At 37.5% G+C, this 16935-nt stretch overlaps 2 protein-coding genes across 2 annotated transcripts in view; one reads left to right on the top strand and one right to left on the bottom strand.

The window, feature by feature from the left end:
* ncf4 (neutrophil cytosolic factor 4) overlaps positions 1-15771 on the bottom strand; it is a 23859-nt gene extending 8088 nt beyond the window's left edge. Inside the window, exons 1-7 of the mRNA XM_058760384.1 lie at positions 14835-15771; positions 14277-14361; positions 13766-13919; positions 10807-10877; positions 10133-10260; positions 8483-8531; positions 400-498 (exon numbers count right to left, since the gene is read on the bottom strand). Of these exons, the coding sequence (XP_058616367.1) occupies positions 400-498; positions 8483-8531; positions 10133-10260; positions 10807-10877; positions 13766-13919; positions 14277-14361; positions 14835-14866 (618 nt within the window). The 5' untranslated portion in view covers positions 14867-15771. The remainder of the gene's footprint in view (positions 1-399; positions 499-8482; positions 8532-10132; positions 10261-10806; positions 10878-13765; positions 13920-14276; positions 14362-14834) is intronic.
* pvalb7 (parvalbumin 7) overlaps positions 369-16935 on the top strand; it is a 37890-nt gene continuing 21323 nt past the window's right edge. Inside the window, exon 1 of the mRNA XM_058760385.1 lies at positions 369-607. The gene's annotated coding sequence lies outside the window, so the exon portion shown is untranslated. The remainder of the gene's footprint in view (positions 608-16935) is intronic.

Here is a 16935-nt window from a genome sequence, read left to right as displayed (position 1 = left end):
AAAACTTAAATTTAGGTTCGTTGATTATTTTAGGTTGATTCAGGGATGGTAAATTACATTTTTTACTTACAATCAATTAATTTAGCTGTTACCACATGAAGCACATTTTTTAATTTAATCCTGTTTTCTTTGTAGTTTAAGAAGCATCTCTTAGAAGCAACATTACAGAGACACACATACAGTATATAAATGTATGTGTGCTATAATCACACTTACACACAAATGCCTCCAAACATAAATGAGATCACGCTGCTCCATCCTTTTTCTCTCTCCCTCCCTTTTTCTCTCTTACAAACCCTCCTCCTTCTCTCTCTCTCTCTCCTCCTGCCTACCTATCCTCTTCTACCTTTCTCTCTGCTTCTATCCTGTTATCCTTCTCTCTCTCCATATCTCTCTCACCTCCAGCCAGTCTGCGTTGACTCTCCGCAGGAGGAAGATCACATCTCCAGCCTTCAGACTGAGCTCCAGGCGTCCGCTGCCGCTGAAGTCAAACACCGCCTAACACACACACACACACACAGCGAGGACACGCAAGCAGGAAACACACACACACACACCGACAGAGAGAAAGAGAGCAAAACACGTCCTGAGTGAGACCGAGCTTCAGGTAGGAGATCCTCGTTCTTTAAGAACTTTGAAGAGTGTGAATGAAAGGAAAAGATGAGAGTTTGGATGAAATAGGATGAGAGGATGCTTGTAAGAAAAAAGAAAACTACTATACAAAGTGGCAATAAGAGATTCAGGAGTGAAGATGCTATTAACAAGAAGTGAGAAGTGAAGAGATAAATGCTTTAATTGTACATTTCTTTTTTGACACCAGCTAAATAGTACTGTGGAAATAAGTGTTTAAGTTTTTTTTTTTTCCTTGCTGCATGGTAATTTCAGTGTATACCATGGTATTCTTCTAAGCATACTATTTCAAAATATGTTCAATAGTGACCATTGTAACAGATAGTAATACAATGTTTTGTTGCACATGTGTGATTGCAAAATAATTTTAGAACATGTCATTTTAAAAATACCACAGTTTTACCATAGTACTATGAAACATATATTGTGCATGTACTATGAAAAAAAAAACTTGTATTCTTTGAATATCTTTGTATTCTTAGGCATTTACCATGACCTAAATGGGTTTGGATAGGTACAAAGATAATACCATGGTATTACCATGGTATTCTTTGAAGAATGTCCAAATACCATGCTTTTTGAGATTATACTGAAATCTCAGAAAATCTCTGATACTTCAAGGTATTTCAAAGATTAACACGGTGTAACCATTGTGTGTGTCCAGATACCATGTTTTTGGGCATGTACTATGGTAAATATTATGGTGCATTTATATTGTAATCATTCACATGAATATACAGTATGAACTTTTGGACATATATTTTGAAACTTAGAAGAATACCATGGTAATCAGTAAATTACCATGGTGGAAGTCCAAAAACTATAACTAAAAAATACCAGAAAAATTAGTATTTGTACAATATGGTTTTAATATATATTCATTGAATCATGGTGCAAGTCCAAAAACAACTTGCACCATCATTTTTTAATATGATATATATATAAACATCAGAAGTCAGTGGAAGGTCCCCAACATAAAAGAAAAACAAATTATGTGAAAAAAGTGCTGTCAAGTACAGTATGTGTATAGACACCATATTTACGAAAAACAGAAAACAAAAAGAAAGTGCTACAGAAGAATAAGTGGAAATGAGTAACAGAAGAGGAGAGTGTGATGTGAGATACGCGATGAAGAGGAGTGATATGTGATAGAGAGGTGAACAGTGGAGAGAACGTGTGTGTCCTCCAATGTCAATGTCAATCCTTCAAGCTTAGTTAAATCAAAAGAAACCAAGGTCAATTACTGCAGAAAAGCTCCTGCGTATCTTTAAGAGATGGAATGGAGCTCTCAGTTAAGATTTGTTCAAGTACCAACTTTGTTTTAGATGTTTCTTTTGAAATTTATTCTGAAAATTAGACACACAAGAGGCATACAGTAAGAATATAGATCTATAGAGCTATACAAAAAATAATATATATATAATTTTATTATTTTATATATGTAATATATACACGCAAATATGCATGCTGCAATGCACTATGGCCACAGATCGCTGTAGGGTACACTGGTGTTTCAAAGCGCTGTGTGTAACTGTATGCTAAAACACTTCTTGTATGTGTGCGTGTGTGTGATGGGCATGAGTGGGCATCTGTTCTCACTCCGCCATCTCTGTATGTTTAGATAATGCTGTAAATCTGCTGAGCTGTGGGTCGCTTGGTTTGTTTGCATGAGTAGGAGTGTGTAGGTGAGACGTGTTAGATGTTACCAGCTAATTACATCTTGGCAGTTGCTTTGAGTGTGAGCACGCATGTGTGTATGTCCGTGCACACTCGTAGGCAGCTTCTGAACAGAAAGATACAATTTGTGCCAAAACTCGATGTGAAAATCTCCACAAAGTCAACAGTACAGAGCAAGTATCTGAGCGCAGGCTCAGTAACATCAGATGAAGAAACTATTTCAGTACCACTGCTGCTGTGAAACCCTAAAAATGGCTTTTGGGTCATTTGTGTGGGCTAACTTTGTTATATAGTGCAGGAAAGTAACTCAGTGTAATAATTGGCTTCTTCAGCCACACCACAGTAAAGTTAAAATTAGACTAATTTAAGCGAATGGAATTTTGTTTCCGATATTCCTTTTGAAAGAGGACAGTACAAATTAACACTTAGAAATGTGACACAACCCGACAATACTACAAAAATCCTGTTATAACCAAACAAACTGCAGGATGCCAGACTAATATCAAAAACTAACAAAATAACACCTTTCTTCCTCATATTGGGCTACGTTTTCTTTTTTGCGCCTGGTCTCTTGTCTTTTTATTACATGGTTAAACCACACTGGAAATTAAACAAGACTTGGAAATGTGTGAGAATGTGCCACAAACACACTCTGCTATGTGGAAATGTGACAAAGCAATTTCCTCCCCCCCCCCCATTTTCCCAATGTAATATATGTGCTAATTAGCCTAGTGCTGAGAAAAGCTCTCAGTAGCATTAGCATTGCCACCGTCCGTTGCAAGGTAGTACTCTTTTGAAACTCATCTTCTTTTCATTGTCTTTTTCCACAGTCTTTGGCAGTCGCTTCATCTTGAACTACTAAACATACAGGCTACATTCAAACTTTGTAGATAATTTCGGTCAGCGATTTTGGTAAACATTATACTTAAAGGAACAGTTCACCCAAAAGTGAAAATTCTGTCAGAATTTGCTCAACATCATGTTGTTCCAAAACAGTTTGACTTTCTTCTGTGGAACACAAAAGAAGATGCTGTGAAGAATATTTTTCTCCGTATAATGAAAGTCAGTGGGGTCCATACAAAGTTTAATTTTTAGTTACATTTTTGGGTTAAATATTCTTTTAAGAAATTTCAATTGAAATTTCAGCTTACATTGTAGAATGTTCGTCATTTAAACAAGCAATGATGTAACCACAGTATTTGTATACTGATTGGTCTACTTTTCTGCACTCATTTACATACTGAATTGCAATTGGTCTTTTATATCTTCTACATGTTCTACCTTATAGTCACCTACTAAAAAGTGGTGTCGCATTATCAAGCCAACAGAAAACAAGATGTCCGCTAAGTGTCATGACAGCAGAGGTGTAATTTGTTTACAAACAAGCAAAGCCTAAAACACAAGCTTTCCTGTAACTTTAACACATACAAGATGTTTGTTAAAAAGTGCTTGATAGAAAAAGCCTTCACATTTGAATTATTGTGCACAAACACTTGATAAACATTTTAAAAAGAGCAGACTGACATTCTAAATCAAACATCTCAAAAAGACGTCCTTTAAACATCAAAAGTGTTACATTTTAGAAAATGCGTTAAAAAATATGTCTTCCAGAGGAAAACACATATATTAAATAGACACTTGGGTGACATATATGTACTTTCAGGCAATCTAGTTAGCAATAAGTCGGCACATTAGCTGAAAACTACGAATTAAGTTATATGAAGACCTCAGGGCTTGCGCTGCACTCGATATCGAAGAGAACTAGGTCGAGAACAAAACCGAGATAGATCGACTAAAAAAGCCTAAAAAGAAGTTTATGATGAAGGAAGTGTAAGCTATGTTAGCCAAATATGTCAACTTGTGGTATGAACAAAAAAAGCAGACAAAAGACACATTTAACCACAATAATACTCAAACACAAATGGCTATCAATCTCTTTCACTTAACAGCACTCTATTGAAGGGGTCTTTCCTGTTTGGTCATATTCAGAGAGTTATTTCCACATGGGATCAAGGAGTCAGAGAACATCTCTAATTATAGCACGACTCTGGGGGTCACAAAGCACTCTGATTTCAATTAAGGAGTCAATGACCTCCGAAATGAGCTCATTAGCACGTGGCCGGCCAAAAGGGAGGAGAGGGAGGTGTTTTTTCCTACCTAAATGAGTGACCCAGATTGGCTCTTCTCAACTGGGGGATCAGAGCAGGATATAAAGAGAAGAGATCACTCTCTGGGGCCATGACACATGACAAAGGAGTTTAACTAAGAATGGGTGTCAGTTATTAACCTGCTTATCAATGCTTATAAAAGTCGTTCATTTGGAAATGTAATGGGTGAAATACTAAAAACTTGAGATTGAATCAACAAAAAGTATGCTAAAATAAATACCTCTCTTTTATCAGACGGATAACCATCCAAAACAAGAACTCTGGGACTCTCGCCCCCAAGCTATCAACCAAGATCAGGTGTGAAATAGCTGTCCTTTGCAAAGCGGGCCATGAAAATAACCGTGAAAATACAATAATGTGCAAGTGTGAATGCATATAATCAGTAATAGCAGACTTTAATGCTTAAACGTTATTATATGTGACTATATAATGCTTAAAATATCTTCTCTTAGATCGCTCATACCGGTAACAGTATTTCTCACTCTAATGGAAGCAGATCTATTGAAACATTATCTCCAATCTCTTTATAATGGCTCACTCTTACGGTCTAAACTCCTTACAGTGATATGAAGGAAAGAAAAGACGTTGATTTTCAATCAAGCTTCCTGTCTTTGTCTTATGAATCCCCGGAAATGGCCATATAATTCTCAGAGTCATCACACAAAAAATGAAGCAACCGATTCTGTGATATCTACATGACACTTTTATCTGAAAATGCACATTTCTGACTACAGGGATCAGTGTCATTTGAGAAACCTGGATTAAATTAATCGTTCTCATGTCGTTCCAAACCCCTCTGACTTGAGAATATGTGGCACGCAAAAGTAGAAATTTTTAAGAATGTTCAAGCTGCTCTTTTCCAAAAATGAAAGCAGATGGGGACCAACTCTAAAAATGACAAAGAAGCACCATAACTGTGGACAACATGACTACACTATATCCCAAGTCTTCTGAAGCCATATGATAATTTTGTGTCAACATTTTTCAATTTTCACTATAAGTCTAGCTCTCAAATTTATCTTTAAAATTCAGCTTTCACATATTCAAACTTGCCATGTCACAATCTGATTTTTGATGCCACTGATGTCAAATCTGGTTGTGCAGAAGATCTGGCATATTGCACGGAAGTCATATGGACCATTTTTATGATGTTTTTGATTTTGGTCACTGAACGCTTCCTTTTGTGGAAAGGAGCAGCATGAACATACTGCTGAGTATCTCCTTTTGTTCTTCATGGAAGAAAGTAAGTCAAACAGGATTGAAACAATATGATTTCTCCCAAATAAAAGCATCTTGCTCAAGGCTACAATAGTGACAGCTCATGAATCATCCCCTTTAAAGTTCGAACCTGCAGCCTTTCCCAGATATTTAACAGCAAAGCGACACCACCTACATATCTATCTTTCCTGGTCTTGCTTTCCAGATCTTTTGTTGTTATATCTGGTGTTATGAGAAGTGTAATCTGTCACTTTCTCTCTCTCCCGGCAACATGTCCATAACAGAATAAGGCAGGAGTCTCTTCCGCTGCGATCTCCATGTGGAGAGCAGTGTGCTTTGAATCATGTGCTCTCGCATGAGCGTATGAAGACAAATGTCCAGCACCGTGTGAGATTTATCAGCACACCTGCTACATCGATCTACATCAGGACGGGACATCATGAGGGAAATGTTTTGAGGAGATAATAAAAGAAGGATGTGTGTGTTGGAAGTGTGTCAAGGTTTAAAAGCATTACAGAATTTGACCTTTGGACTCAACCAATGGCATTTCAAATAACTTGGAATTAACTGTTTGCCTAAATACCGGAAGACAAAGAGAAAATGGGAAATGGGAATCAACCCAATCTCATGAGAAAATTATTTTACGACGTGGAAATTTTGTATGAATTTATATGGTGAGATTTGTTCAAAAACGTCAGATTTTTAGAAGAACGTACAAAAATGTACAAATGAGATCATAAAGAGTAAAACAGTTCTGAATTGCCATGAGATTTTGTTGAATTAATCATGCGCTCAACCTTGCTGAGTGCAGATATAGACATGATTTAATTTTATTAGACATTTTTGGCAATTAAACGTTGACACACACACATTAAAATTCACACACCCTTCCGCCCTTAACTACAGATGGGCATGGGATATAAATTATGTTTTATGTCATTTCTTTGTGGTCACATCTGGTGTGGATGGTATAATAGAATGCCGATAAGGTCTGACAGCATTGGGAGACACAAAGAAAAAAATGGATGAAACTGTCTTGAAGGAGTGCAAGTACTCCAGAGGACAAAGAGTGAGGGATGCATTAAAGGATGGTGTGAGAAAGCGAAAGAAGAAAGCAAGACTGATGGGTGAACTACGAGGGAAGAGAGGGAGAGATTAAAGGAGGGATGGAAGGATAAAGTGAAGAGTGGAAAAACAGCAGAGAATATATTAAGACAAGGAGAAAGATAAGAGAGAGAGGCTGAAGGAACGTGACTGAGAAGTAGGTGGAAGAGAGAGGGTCATAGAAAGCATTAAAGCACGCAAAAATGATCCAAAATAGTCATAATTTATTGAACCCTCATGCCGTTCCAAACCTTTATGACATTTTCTTCCATAAAATACAAAAGGGAAAATTTTGAAGAATGTCCTGGTTGCTCCAATTACAACGGATGGAGATTGAGGCTTTCGAGCTTTAAAAAGAAAGCAAAAGCGACCTAAAAGCATCATAAGAGTCCATACGACTTGTTCATTATGAGAAATCAGTGAATTGAACATGTGAACTAGATCAGCCCAAACCCAGTATTAACAAGTGGTTCCTGAATCAAACTGATCTAGTTCACGAGTTTAACTCACTGATTCAGTGATTCAGATATATAATGCAAAAGTTGTATGTATGACACTTTTATGGCGCTTTTGTGTCCTTTTGAAGCTTGAAAAACTCCATTTGTTGGAAATGAGTGATCTGTATTTTATGTAAAGTATCTTCTTTTGTGTTCCATGGAAGAAAGAAAGATTTGGAACGACATGAGGGTGAGTAAATTATCACAGATTTTTAATTTTTTGGTGAACTATCCCTTAAAAAGCAGCTCAGGAAAAAAAAGATAAAGAAATTAGCAAAAGAAGTAGAACAGGGCAGGAATCATTAATGGGCCAAAGATCTGACCTAGAAAACTGAAAGACACAGATGTCTCTTTCTTTGTCTGTATAAAAGGAATGTTACAGATTTAGCGACATCACTGTAAATCTATTAAAAGATGAGTACTCAAAACCACATAATTACGCTGTCATAGTATCAGGAAACTAGATTTTGACATTTTCACAAGAAAAATCTGTGGTGTTTACCGACACGAAACTCGCTGGCATGATTGCCGGGGTGTTTTGGGTGGTTGCCAGGACTTGCTGTGTGGATGCTAGGGTGTTCTGAGTTGATTTGAGTGGACTGCTGTGCAGTTGCTAGGGTATTCAGGGTAGTTGCTAGGGTGTTGTGGGTGGTTGCTTACTGGCCCAAGTCAAAATATTCTCACCCTCAAGTCTCTAAATATGACTTAGGTGCTTCCTTCAGTCGAAGCCTATGAGATTTTTTAGCCAAAATGTGTGATGAATAGTAACAGCACACTTCTCAACAAGCTCAACAAGCTGCATAATTTGAGATATAATTCCTGTCCGTAACACAAGTTACATGCTGAAGTTTAATGCTTACAGTTATGAGTTTGGTCACAATTATCAATATTTTCTACATAAATTTGTGCAAATTATAGATACATATTCAGAATTCTCCATAAACACAAAGCAAACTGTGACACTGCAAGCATTGTGGAAGAGTCTCAGCCTCCACAAAGTTTTATGTCATAATCTTCTGACAAAATGTGAGAGTTTTGAAACAAAAGTTTGAGGTGTGTTGTGTAATAACCTCCTGACCAAATGTCAGAGCTTTGTGTGGTGCCTGCATGCTTGAGCATGCAAGTATGTGTGTAGTATGTAGTGTGTAGGCTGTTACTGAAAGTGTTTCCAAGGAAACGCTGGTATACCTCTGCTCTGGGTGCGGAGAAAATGTCCGTTTTGGGCTTTACGGTTTTTCTAGTAAGAGAGAGAGAGAGAGAAAAGAAGAGCATTGTGAACTTCAGATGAATAACAGAAGAAGGTTTCTACAACATTTTCTGTGAGTTTTCAAGTACAAGACAGTCAGAGTGAAAGGCTGACAAACCTAAATGAGAATTTTATTGCTCAGAAGTTCCTCTTTTGTAGCTCCAGGAACTTAGGTTATGTTTCATTTAGTGCTGTCAAAATTAACGCGTTAACGCAAGAGATTCATTTTTCCAGTTTAACGGTGTTAAAAATATTTAACGCCGGTAACACAGGGATGGGGCTAGGGTTGGCCACCCCACCCCCAACTGCTGCTTCTGTCTCTTTTTTTTCCTAGAGAAGAATTGTGTTTATTTAGATGCAGAACGTCTTTACGAACACATCAAACAGGTGACTTTTGCAGACGTGCACTCCACTTCGCCTCAGCGACTGCTGCTAGTCAAACAAGTGCGGAAACGGTAGATGATGAGGAGCTTCAGTAGAACAACAGTGAACTGCGTTGCGATGAGATGTTGTCAGGCCATATGTCAGTAAATACAAATTTTTCTGTCCTGTCAGCCGTTATACTGTGCTCGTAGTCCGTGCTCTTCAATTTCAATTCAATTCAATTCAAGTTTATTTGTATAGCGCTTTTTACGATACAATCGCTGCAAAGCAGCTTTACAGGAAATGAAGTTTCTACTATATATATATATATATATATATATTGCATGCACAAATATGGCAGCGCCATATAACTACTAGCATGCGTGTTAGATCTGCGTCACATTCATCAGCGGCAGCTCTTAAAGTAATAGCAGCCAAATAACCTAATAACCCAGCTGATGTAATGTCTGTTCATCAAAGAACAAAAAGTAAAAAAGAGCAAATCAATAACTTTTGTAGCTTTGAGGATTCATCTATTTTTAATCTAGAATTTAGTTTGATTACTTTATTAAATTTCTGTATATTTCCTACTTGCTGAAGGGCACAGGTAAATATGACATTTATTATAGTGGGTTTATGTGAAGATTGTTTTAAGTCTTAAGTTATTTTTTTTTATTATAATTAATGTTAAAATTGATAGCTCTCAATTATACTATAATGCTGAATGGCCATAGTCAATGGTTAAATATTAGGGAAAAAAACAACAATTTCCATTAATAACAAACAAAGATGCTATTAAACACATATTAAAGTTATTCTGTCTTTATGATGTTTCCACATTAATTTGAATATTGAAAGTGAAATTATTGCAATGTAATAGCATATATAAAAACTTTACTGTTGGGTGATTAAATTCAGAAAAAAGTGCAATTATTATTATTATTATTCTTTTAATCGATTGACAGCACTAGTTTAATTTAAATCAATTTTGGATGTTTCTCCACCTACTCTGAGACATTATTGAGCTCTTATAGACACAGAAGCAGCTAAAGTTTCCATTTACTCTCTATTTAATCACATTAAACGAGAAATTAAAAGCATGATTGACAGAGCCACAAAATTTTCCTATTGAATAACGGCAGCAGAAAGTTAACAGAACAGCAGGATCCTGTAAAAGTACACAGTGAAGTGCTGGAAGGAGAAATGAGGGATTGTGGGTAGGCTCCTACACTCTGCGTGTGGGGGGCCGCAGGCGGCGCAGGGCCCGGGGGACCTGTTGGCTGTCCAACTCGGTCTGGTAGAAAAACATCCGTATCAAATCATCCAAGAGTACCCAGGTAGGCAGACAAAGCAACCTCTAAAGAACAGAGAGAGAGTTTAAACTTGTTTGGTAGGATGTTTTTTGCTGGAAATTAAATGAAATGTGTTTTTTTTATTTTATTTGTTTTTTTAGATGAACGTCATATTTAAATGTAGTATTGAATGCTATTGAACAGAAAATGACATTTGAGATGTGGTGGGAATTTCCATGACTTTTAGAATGAAGAAAGAAATGGCATAATTCTCTATTTGCATGCATATGTGCTTTATATCTACACATTTTCTTAAATTTAACAGGCTTAAAAGCTCCCATAGTTGAAGAATCACACTTAAATCAAATAAAAACTGACAAGTTAAGCTTACAGAGAGTGACTTAGGTTTTTTTTAAAAAAAAGAGAAGTAACAAAAAAAGGAACTGTTTTTTTTTTTCTTTTTTCTGGTAATTCAACACAGTGCTGTTCATACTGCAAAGATTTCAACCCCTAAAACACATGAGTGCAACAATTACCAATCACAACTCCCACCAATGCAATATGACAGTGATTCAACCGAAAACGTTTAAGAAATTTCAAGACTGACTCACCTTCATGTAATTGTTGAGCTCTGGGATTCTGCTCTCTGCGATCTCCTTTTTGTTTCCCATAAACACCTTACCTGTGGCGAAACAAACAAGCGGCAGAAATAAGTATTTATGTCTCAAAACAAATTAGTTTGTAGACTAAACAATCAAAACCTAGCCGAAGGGTGCCGCTGAATCTCTTTATTGCTAACGCTAATTAGCGCTTACCGTAATGTGCGCCCAAATATTACACTAAATTACTTTCTCATTTGTATTTTTGATTTCACCCAACAGAAATGTTAATATGCGCACAGTGAACAACGATGAGAGGTCTGTCATTAGAGTCAGAGGGTCATTCTCAAAAGCACTTTATGGGATCCGATTAGGAGAGGGATCCATTCATACAAGTTGGTTTGAATCCAATTTTAACATCATTTTAATGGCTATGCAATAATTGCCTTCCAACTTAAATCTTCTAATTCTCATCACTGTCTCTTAAGCTGTCTATCCTTTCTAATAAGCTTCTTTATTATAAATCTGCATTAACTAAGCATTAGTGAGATATGAATGGCACGAGCAAAGCAAGGAGATATCCCTTTATAGTGCATCAAAGCAGACATGGCTAATGTCCTCATATAAACTTGCCAATTATCTTTCCATTGTGTAATATTGCATGATCTATATAACTCATTGGCTTGGGCAATCAGTTGTCATTAAGATAGTAAGTCCAGGGATAATGTGTAATATAATTGGGCTTGATTTAACTTGGCTCCACTAGGTTCATGTTTAGCAGAAGGCAGGGAGCTTTGAAGAAGCTTTGGTGGAAAGTCACGGAGAGACACCGAAGCCTGTCGGCTTGCAGTCTTCAGGTGACCTTAATGAAATAGTGGGTGGGGTGCCAAAGAACGACCTCTCCTTCCTGCTGAATTCAATTATACACATACTCGTTTGGTCAAAGATAGAGAAGGGGACGGGCAGTGAAAAAGAACACGAGACAAAGAGAAAGAGGCCTGAGACATAAGGCTGATTAAAAAGGGATCAGAAAAGAGGTTAAAGACATTAGAGACTACAGAATGAAACAAGAGTAGATAATACTACTACAATGACGTAGATGACGTTATTACATCTTCTATAGGGTTGGTGTTGAATCAAGATGGTCTCAGACGTATGGGACCTTTCAAACAAATTTGAAAACTGTATTTGCTTGTTCGTGCAAATATTTGTGTGCGGATAGATGAATAGACAATGGTGTCAGTCGAAAGGATGCTACTCATCTCATTTTCCTGGCAATACAATGCTATCCCCTTCATCTGTCTCTTGTCTCTGCTGTTCTCCATCCCAATCATAGAAGTTCTAGTTAATCAGTAACTCTGTGGGAAACACTTCAAGTACAAAGAACAATGTACACCTAAGGAGTGAACTTTGACTCTGGAGGAACAGCAAATGTGGGAAGGTTGTGTAGCCTGAGAGCTAACACATGGTGTGATCTATAATCTGGTGTTTTGAGATTCTTTTTCCGACCGTACAGTTGGTTCCTGCATCTAGCCCTGGGGTGTCTAATCCTGCTTTTGGAGGATGAGTATCCTGTAGACTTTAGCTCCAATTTGTCCCATCATACCTGCCTGGAAGATTCTAGTAATCCTGAAGATCATGTTAACTTTGATTTAGATGTGTTTAATTAGGCTTGAAGCTGAACTGCAGGACAGTGACCCTCCAGGAGCGGGATAGGGCACCCCAATCTAGCCTCTTGTTGTTTTTGAACACCATCTTTGATTTTTCTAAACTCTCCACAACTAAATTTGTGAGGAATCATCACCAAACACAACGACATCCAGGTGATCATCAGTTGATGGGCTGAAGTTATGGCTTCACGAATATTATCTGTATTTTACTTTGATCTTGACAGTACCTGTGCCCCATCATACTTGTTGTATATTGAGCTTTGGGACTTGGGTCAAATTGTCGGAGAGATGGCTTTTAGCTGCAATCAGATTGGTGACAGTCCAAGTCATGATTATTGCACTCTTAAGCGAAGCACGTGACCTCAGGTTGTTCAAAAGCAGGAGTGTCCAATCCTTTCTGCAGAGTTTAGCACCAACCCTAACCAAACCAGCTATTCAAGGTTTTCAGGTTTGCTATAAACTTCCAGGCTGGTACGTTGGAGCAGGTTGAAGAAGGGTGGCCCTCCAGGATCAGGATTGGACGCCCTTGCTTGAGGTGGATTAGTACACTCTCAGAAATAAAGGTACAAACGCTGTCACTGGGGCGGTACCTTTTCAAAAGGTACATGTTTGTACCTAAAGGGTCCATTTTGCTACCTTAAAGGTACATATTAGTACTTAAAGTGTACATATTTGAACCTAATAGGTACAAAAGTGTACCTTTTGAAAAGGTACCGCCCCAGTGACAGCTTTTGTACCTTTATTTCTGAGAGTGTAATAAGTTCATGGCATTGTTGAAGGATGTGGAAACTAATTCCACTAGCTTTGGCTGTGCGGTGAACCTTAAGCAAGAAATTTAATAGACTCTCAAACAAGTCCTGTGCAACGCTGCCGACAACATTGATGTGCGTGCTCTTGCTCTCGCTTTAGTTGACGTGTGCATGCGGGAGAAGTGCCCATAAAAGGAATTCCGCCCTTTATGATGTCATACAGGGGCATACTCACAACAACAACAAAAAAAAAAAACTTTCCAAAACTGATGGAATGTATTTGGAGTGAAACACTCCATCATACATCAATTTTTTTTTTTTGAGACTTTGGTCATGTTTAGCATGAGAATTCAACTCTTTAGCAGTGTAAATAAGTCAGAATGCATGAAATAGCATTAGACATCCCCTTTAAGCACCTACAGTAGTAGAGACGTGACAACGGTATATAGCTGCAGTGTGTATGTGGCCTGTACTAATGAACTTAGATTTCCCCAAGGCTCTACATCGCTGTTGTTTTAGATGAGGCTGTGCAACAGCGGCTTAGTCACAGACCTGGCAGGGTTGGTAGTTGGCAGGTGTAGTATCCCGGCTGGGCTTCAGCTGAGTACTTAAGCTCCAAACTCTGGTGCAGAGCGAAGAACTGACGATACCTTCTGTAGATCAGGTATTTACTGTTGCCTTTGGTCTTCACCTCAATTACGAACCTCTGTAAGAAGGCGATAAAGAGCAAACAAGTCAAACACTTATGCAGTATGCATAAGTTATGTTCTGCAGTATTGTATGAAATTTAAAAACATTGAAAGTGACACAATGGCAAAAGACATCAGGCTGACAGTTGTGTATATAGACAAACAAGTAAAAATTTAAGAATGTGTCCCCTTAAGACAAAATGTAAGCCTTGCGTTTTATACATATGCCATTTTATAGTGTAGTTTTGTAGTTGGATGCCGTTGGTTAAACATAAACCACAGGTAATAGGACGACTATAAAACAGACAAATTATAAAAGACACACAGACTAGAGGAAAGGTCAACTACAGGAGTTCAGGTCTGGGGAAACTCACATAGTAAACAATGAAACCTTTCTTTTCCTCAATATCGGCAATGGTTGCAGTGACTGGGATGTTGTGTGGAAGCTGGTCGAAATCACTGTCAGGTGAACAAATGTTAAACATTTTGATTAGCACAGAAAATATGTCCTGAAATATGATTTTTTTTTTTTACATCAATGTTACAATAATTAATTTACAATAAAGTAATCTGCTCCAGCATTATTAATATTTTTTTGTTGTTGTTGAAACACTTACATTAATAATAATGTAGGCCTGCACATAGTGTACTATGACATGGTGGACTAGTCTTGTCTAGTATAGTATGGGTTAAGTCAACTACACTAAACTGAGAAGTCTGTTGTTCCATAGTACACTCCATCCAATACAGGTAGCCTACTATTGTGTAGAATAATAACTACACCACAGCATTATTTTAAAGTACAGCTACAAGTTAAACTGGAATAGTACACAAACACTACCCCATGAAAGAGACTCTACTACGACGCAGGAACCTCGGCTTTGATTCCATGAATATTCACGAGTAAATAATAAAGAGATGATTTCGCTCACCTTTCATCGCGCAGCTGTTGCGGGAGAGACATGCTGGATGATGCGGGATTCAGAGCTCTTCAGACGCTCACAGACGGAGAGAGACAGAGTGTGATTAGTTGAGTAAAGTGGAAGTGAAGTTGCTGGTGGTTTTCTGAGGCGGGTTTACAGTTGCACGTAAACTAAAGGGGAACTGAAAGAGTCCCGGGGGACTTTAGCATGAGGACTTCACAAACTAACGCGCCGTTATTGGGTTCAGAAACAACAGGACGGAGAACAACGATATGAAGAGGCGTTTGAAATGTTTCAAGTGGAAACGAATTTGAAATGTTTTTTACTTGACGCGTGTAATAATAAAAAAAAAAAAAAAACGCTCCGCGAGACGCGGCGCAAAGACCAAGAAGTGCATCTTGAAAGAACGTGTCCTGTGTAATAACGCCCACTTAAACTTTGTAGAATAAGAAAGACGGAACGACAAAAACAAAGAAAGAAAGAAACTATGGAGTCAATTTAATGCCGCATATATATGCAAAAGAAAATAAAGTTTTGCAAAAGAAAATAAGTTTTGCAAAGAAAAATAAAGAATTGCAAAAGAAAATGAAGTATTGCAAAAAGAAAATAAGTTTTGCAAATAAAAATAAAGAATTGCAAAATAGATAAATAAAACAGAGCAAAAGCAATGATTTTGCAATACATATTTTCCATGGCCATATCTACTAATTTATTTGCAATGCAGCTTTTATTTTGCGTTTCAGTCAAGTTTGAGTTTGCAATACTGTTTTCCCTTTGCGCTTCACGTTTCTGCGCGTCTCACTTTGTGGCGCTGTTTTGACATGGGGGTGGAGTCAGGGGACGGGGGCGTGTCCAACAGGCCTGGGCATGCCTCCCTGGAAGTGACGTCATCGGCCCGAGACGCAGATCACAGCTGATCCAGGCACCGTCATTGAGCAGAGGCATGCGGGTGGATCATTTCCTTTTATTCACTAGCTTTAAAACATGCATGCTTTCATTTTATTAACAGCGTTTGCTCAAGTTAAAGAAGTTGTTAATATGAACATCTGCTGTTTATTTCTCTCAATGTGTGCACACTTTTATAGCATTAAAATGTGTATTGTTTCATCTGGTTAACTAAATGTGCATTAATAGTGCTTGTTTAAAATCTCTTAACCTGTGCACAGCGCTCTTTGTTTACATTAGTTCAGAGTTACTGCTAGTTTTAATGTAAAAGAATGCAATTAACTTCACAAACTATACATCATTAAAAAGGTCTAAGACTCAAGCTTCATATCCATCTCGACTTCGTTTTTCATTTACATAACTCCTGGCATAAATTAAGAAATGACTGGCACTGGAAGTTTAAAAAAAGATTAAAAAGTCATTTTGGTTTAGTTTTGTCGAGGCCACGAGATATTAAGTCGTGGGAACGTGATAATACTGTATGTCGTGGCTATGAGTTTAATCATGCATAAACAAACCCGCGTGACCATAGCAACCTGGGATTTTCAGAGACTGATCAAATATATTTATCCATCCCACAGTCCGTTGATCGTGTCTTTTTATGTAATATATGTGTATATTAGGCTATTATTATTATTATTATTATTATTATACAGCCCTGAACGTTAAGAGATCGAAATGAAGGGAAAATAAATCAAATACATAACAACGAATATAAAAATATTACTAATACTAATAAAATACATGGACTTACAAGACTTGTGGGATGGATAAAAATGTTTTCTTGTCGGCCTATTTTATTATACTTTATGTAACATTTATTCATAATAAACTTAATTCGAATGCTGTCTACGTGTGTGCAATACAGTCCAGTATGTAGCCTATGGTTAACACGTCAACCACCAGAGGTCGCTGTATACCTAAAAGCGCCAGCGGGTCAAATTTACCCATGCCATGACTACTGTTTTGATATGGCTAAAAACGTAGTATGTCACTGTATTATGCCACTGTCTTCACAATGTCTAGAGTCATAAAATGATTATTTTTAGTCATCAGCTATGTTTTTGCCCTGTTGTTTTATGTTCACAGCTATTTTTAAGCAGGTTACACTAATCACTTTTCTTAATGATGAATATAAACCAGTCTGCAATGACAATGAGAATTA

The sequence above is a fragment of the Onychostoma macrolepis genome, chromosome 22 (assembly GCF_012432095.1).
Source record: "Onychostoma macrolepis isolate SWU-2019 chromosome 22, ASM1243209v1, whole genome shotgun sequence".
Taxonomy (NCBI): domain Eukaryota; kingdom Metazoa; phylum Chordata; class Actinopteri; order Cypriniformes; family Cyprinidae; genus Onychostoma; species Onychostoma macrolepis.
Note: the sequence above shows the minus strand (reverse complement) of the source record. Positions and strands in the feature narration are given on the sequence as shown.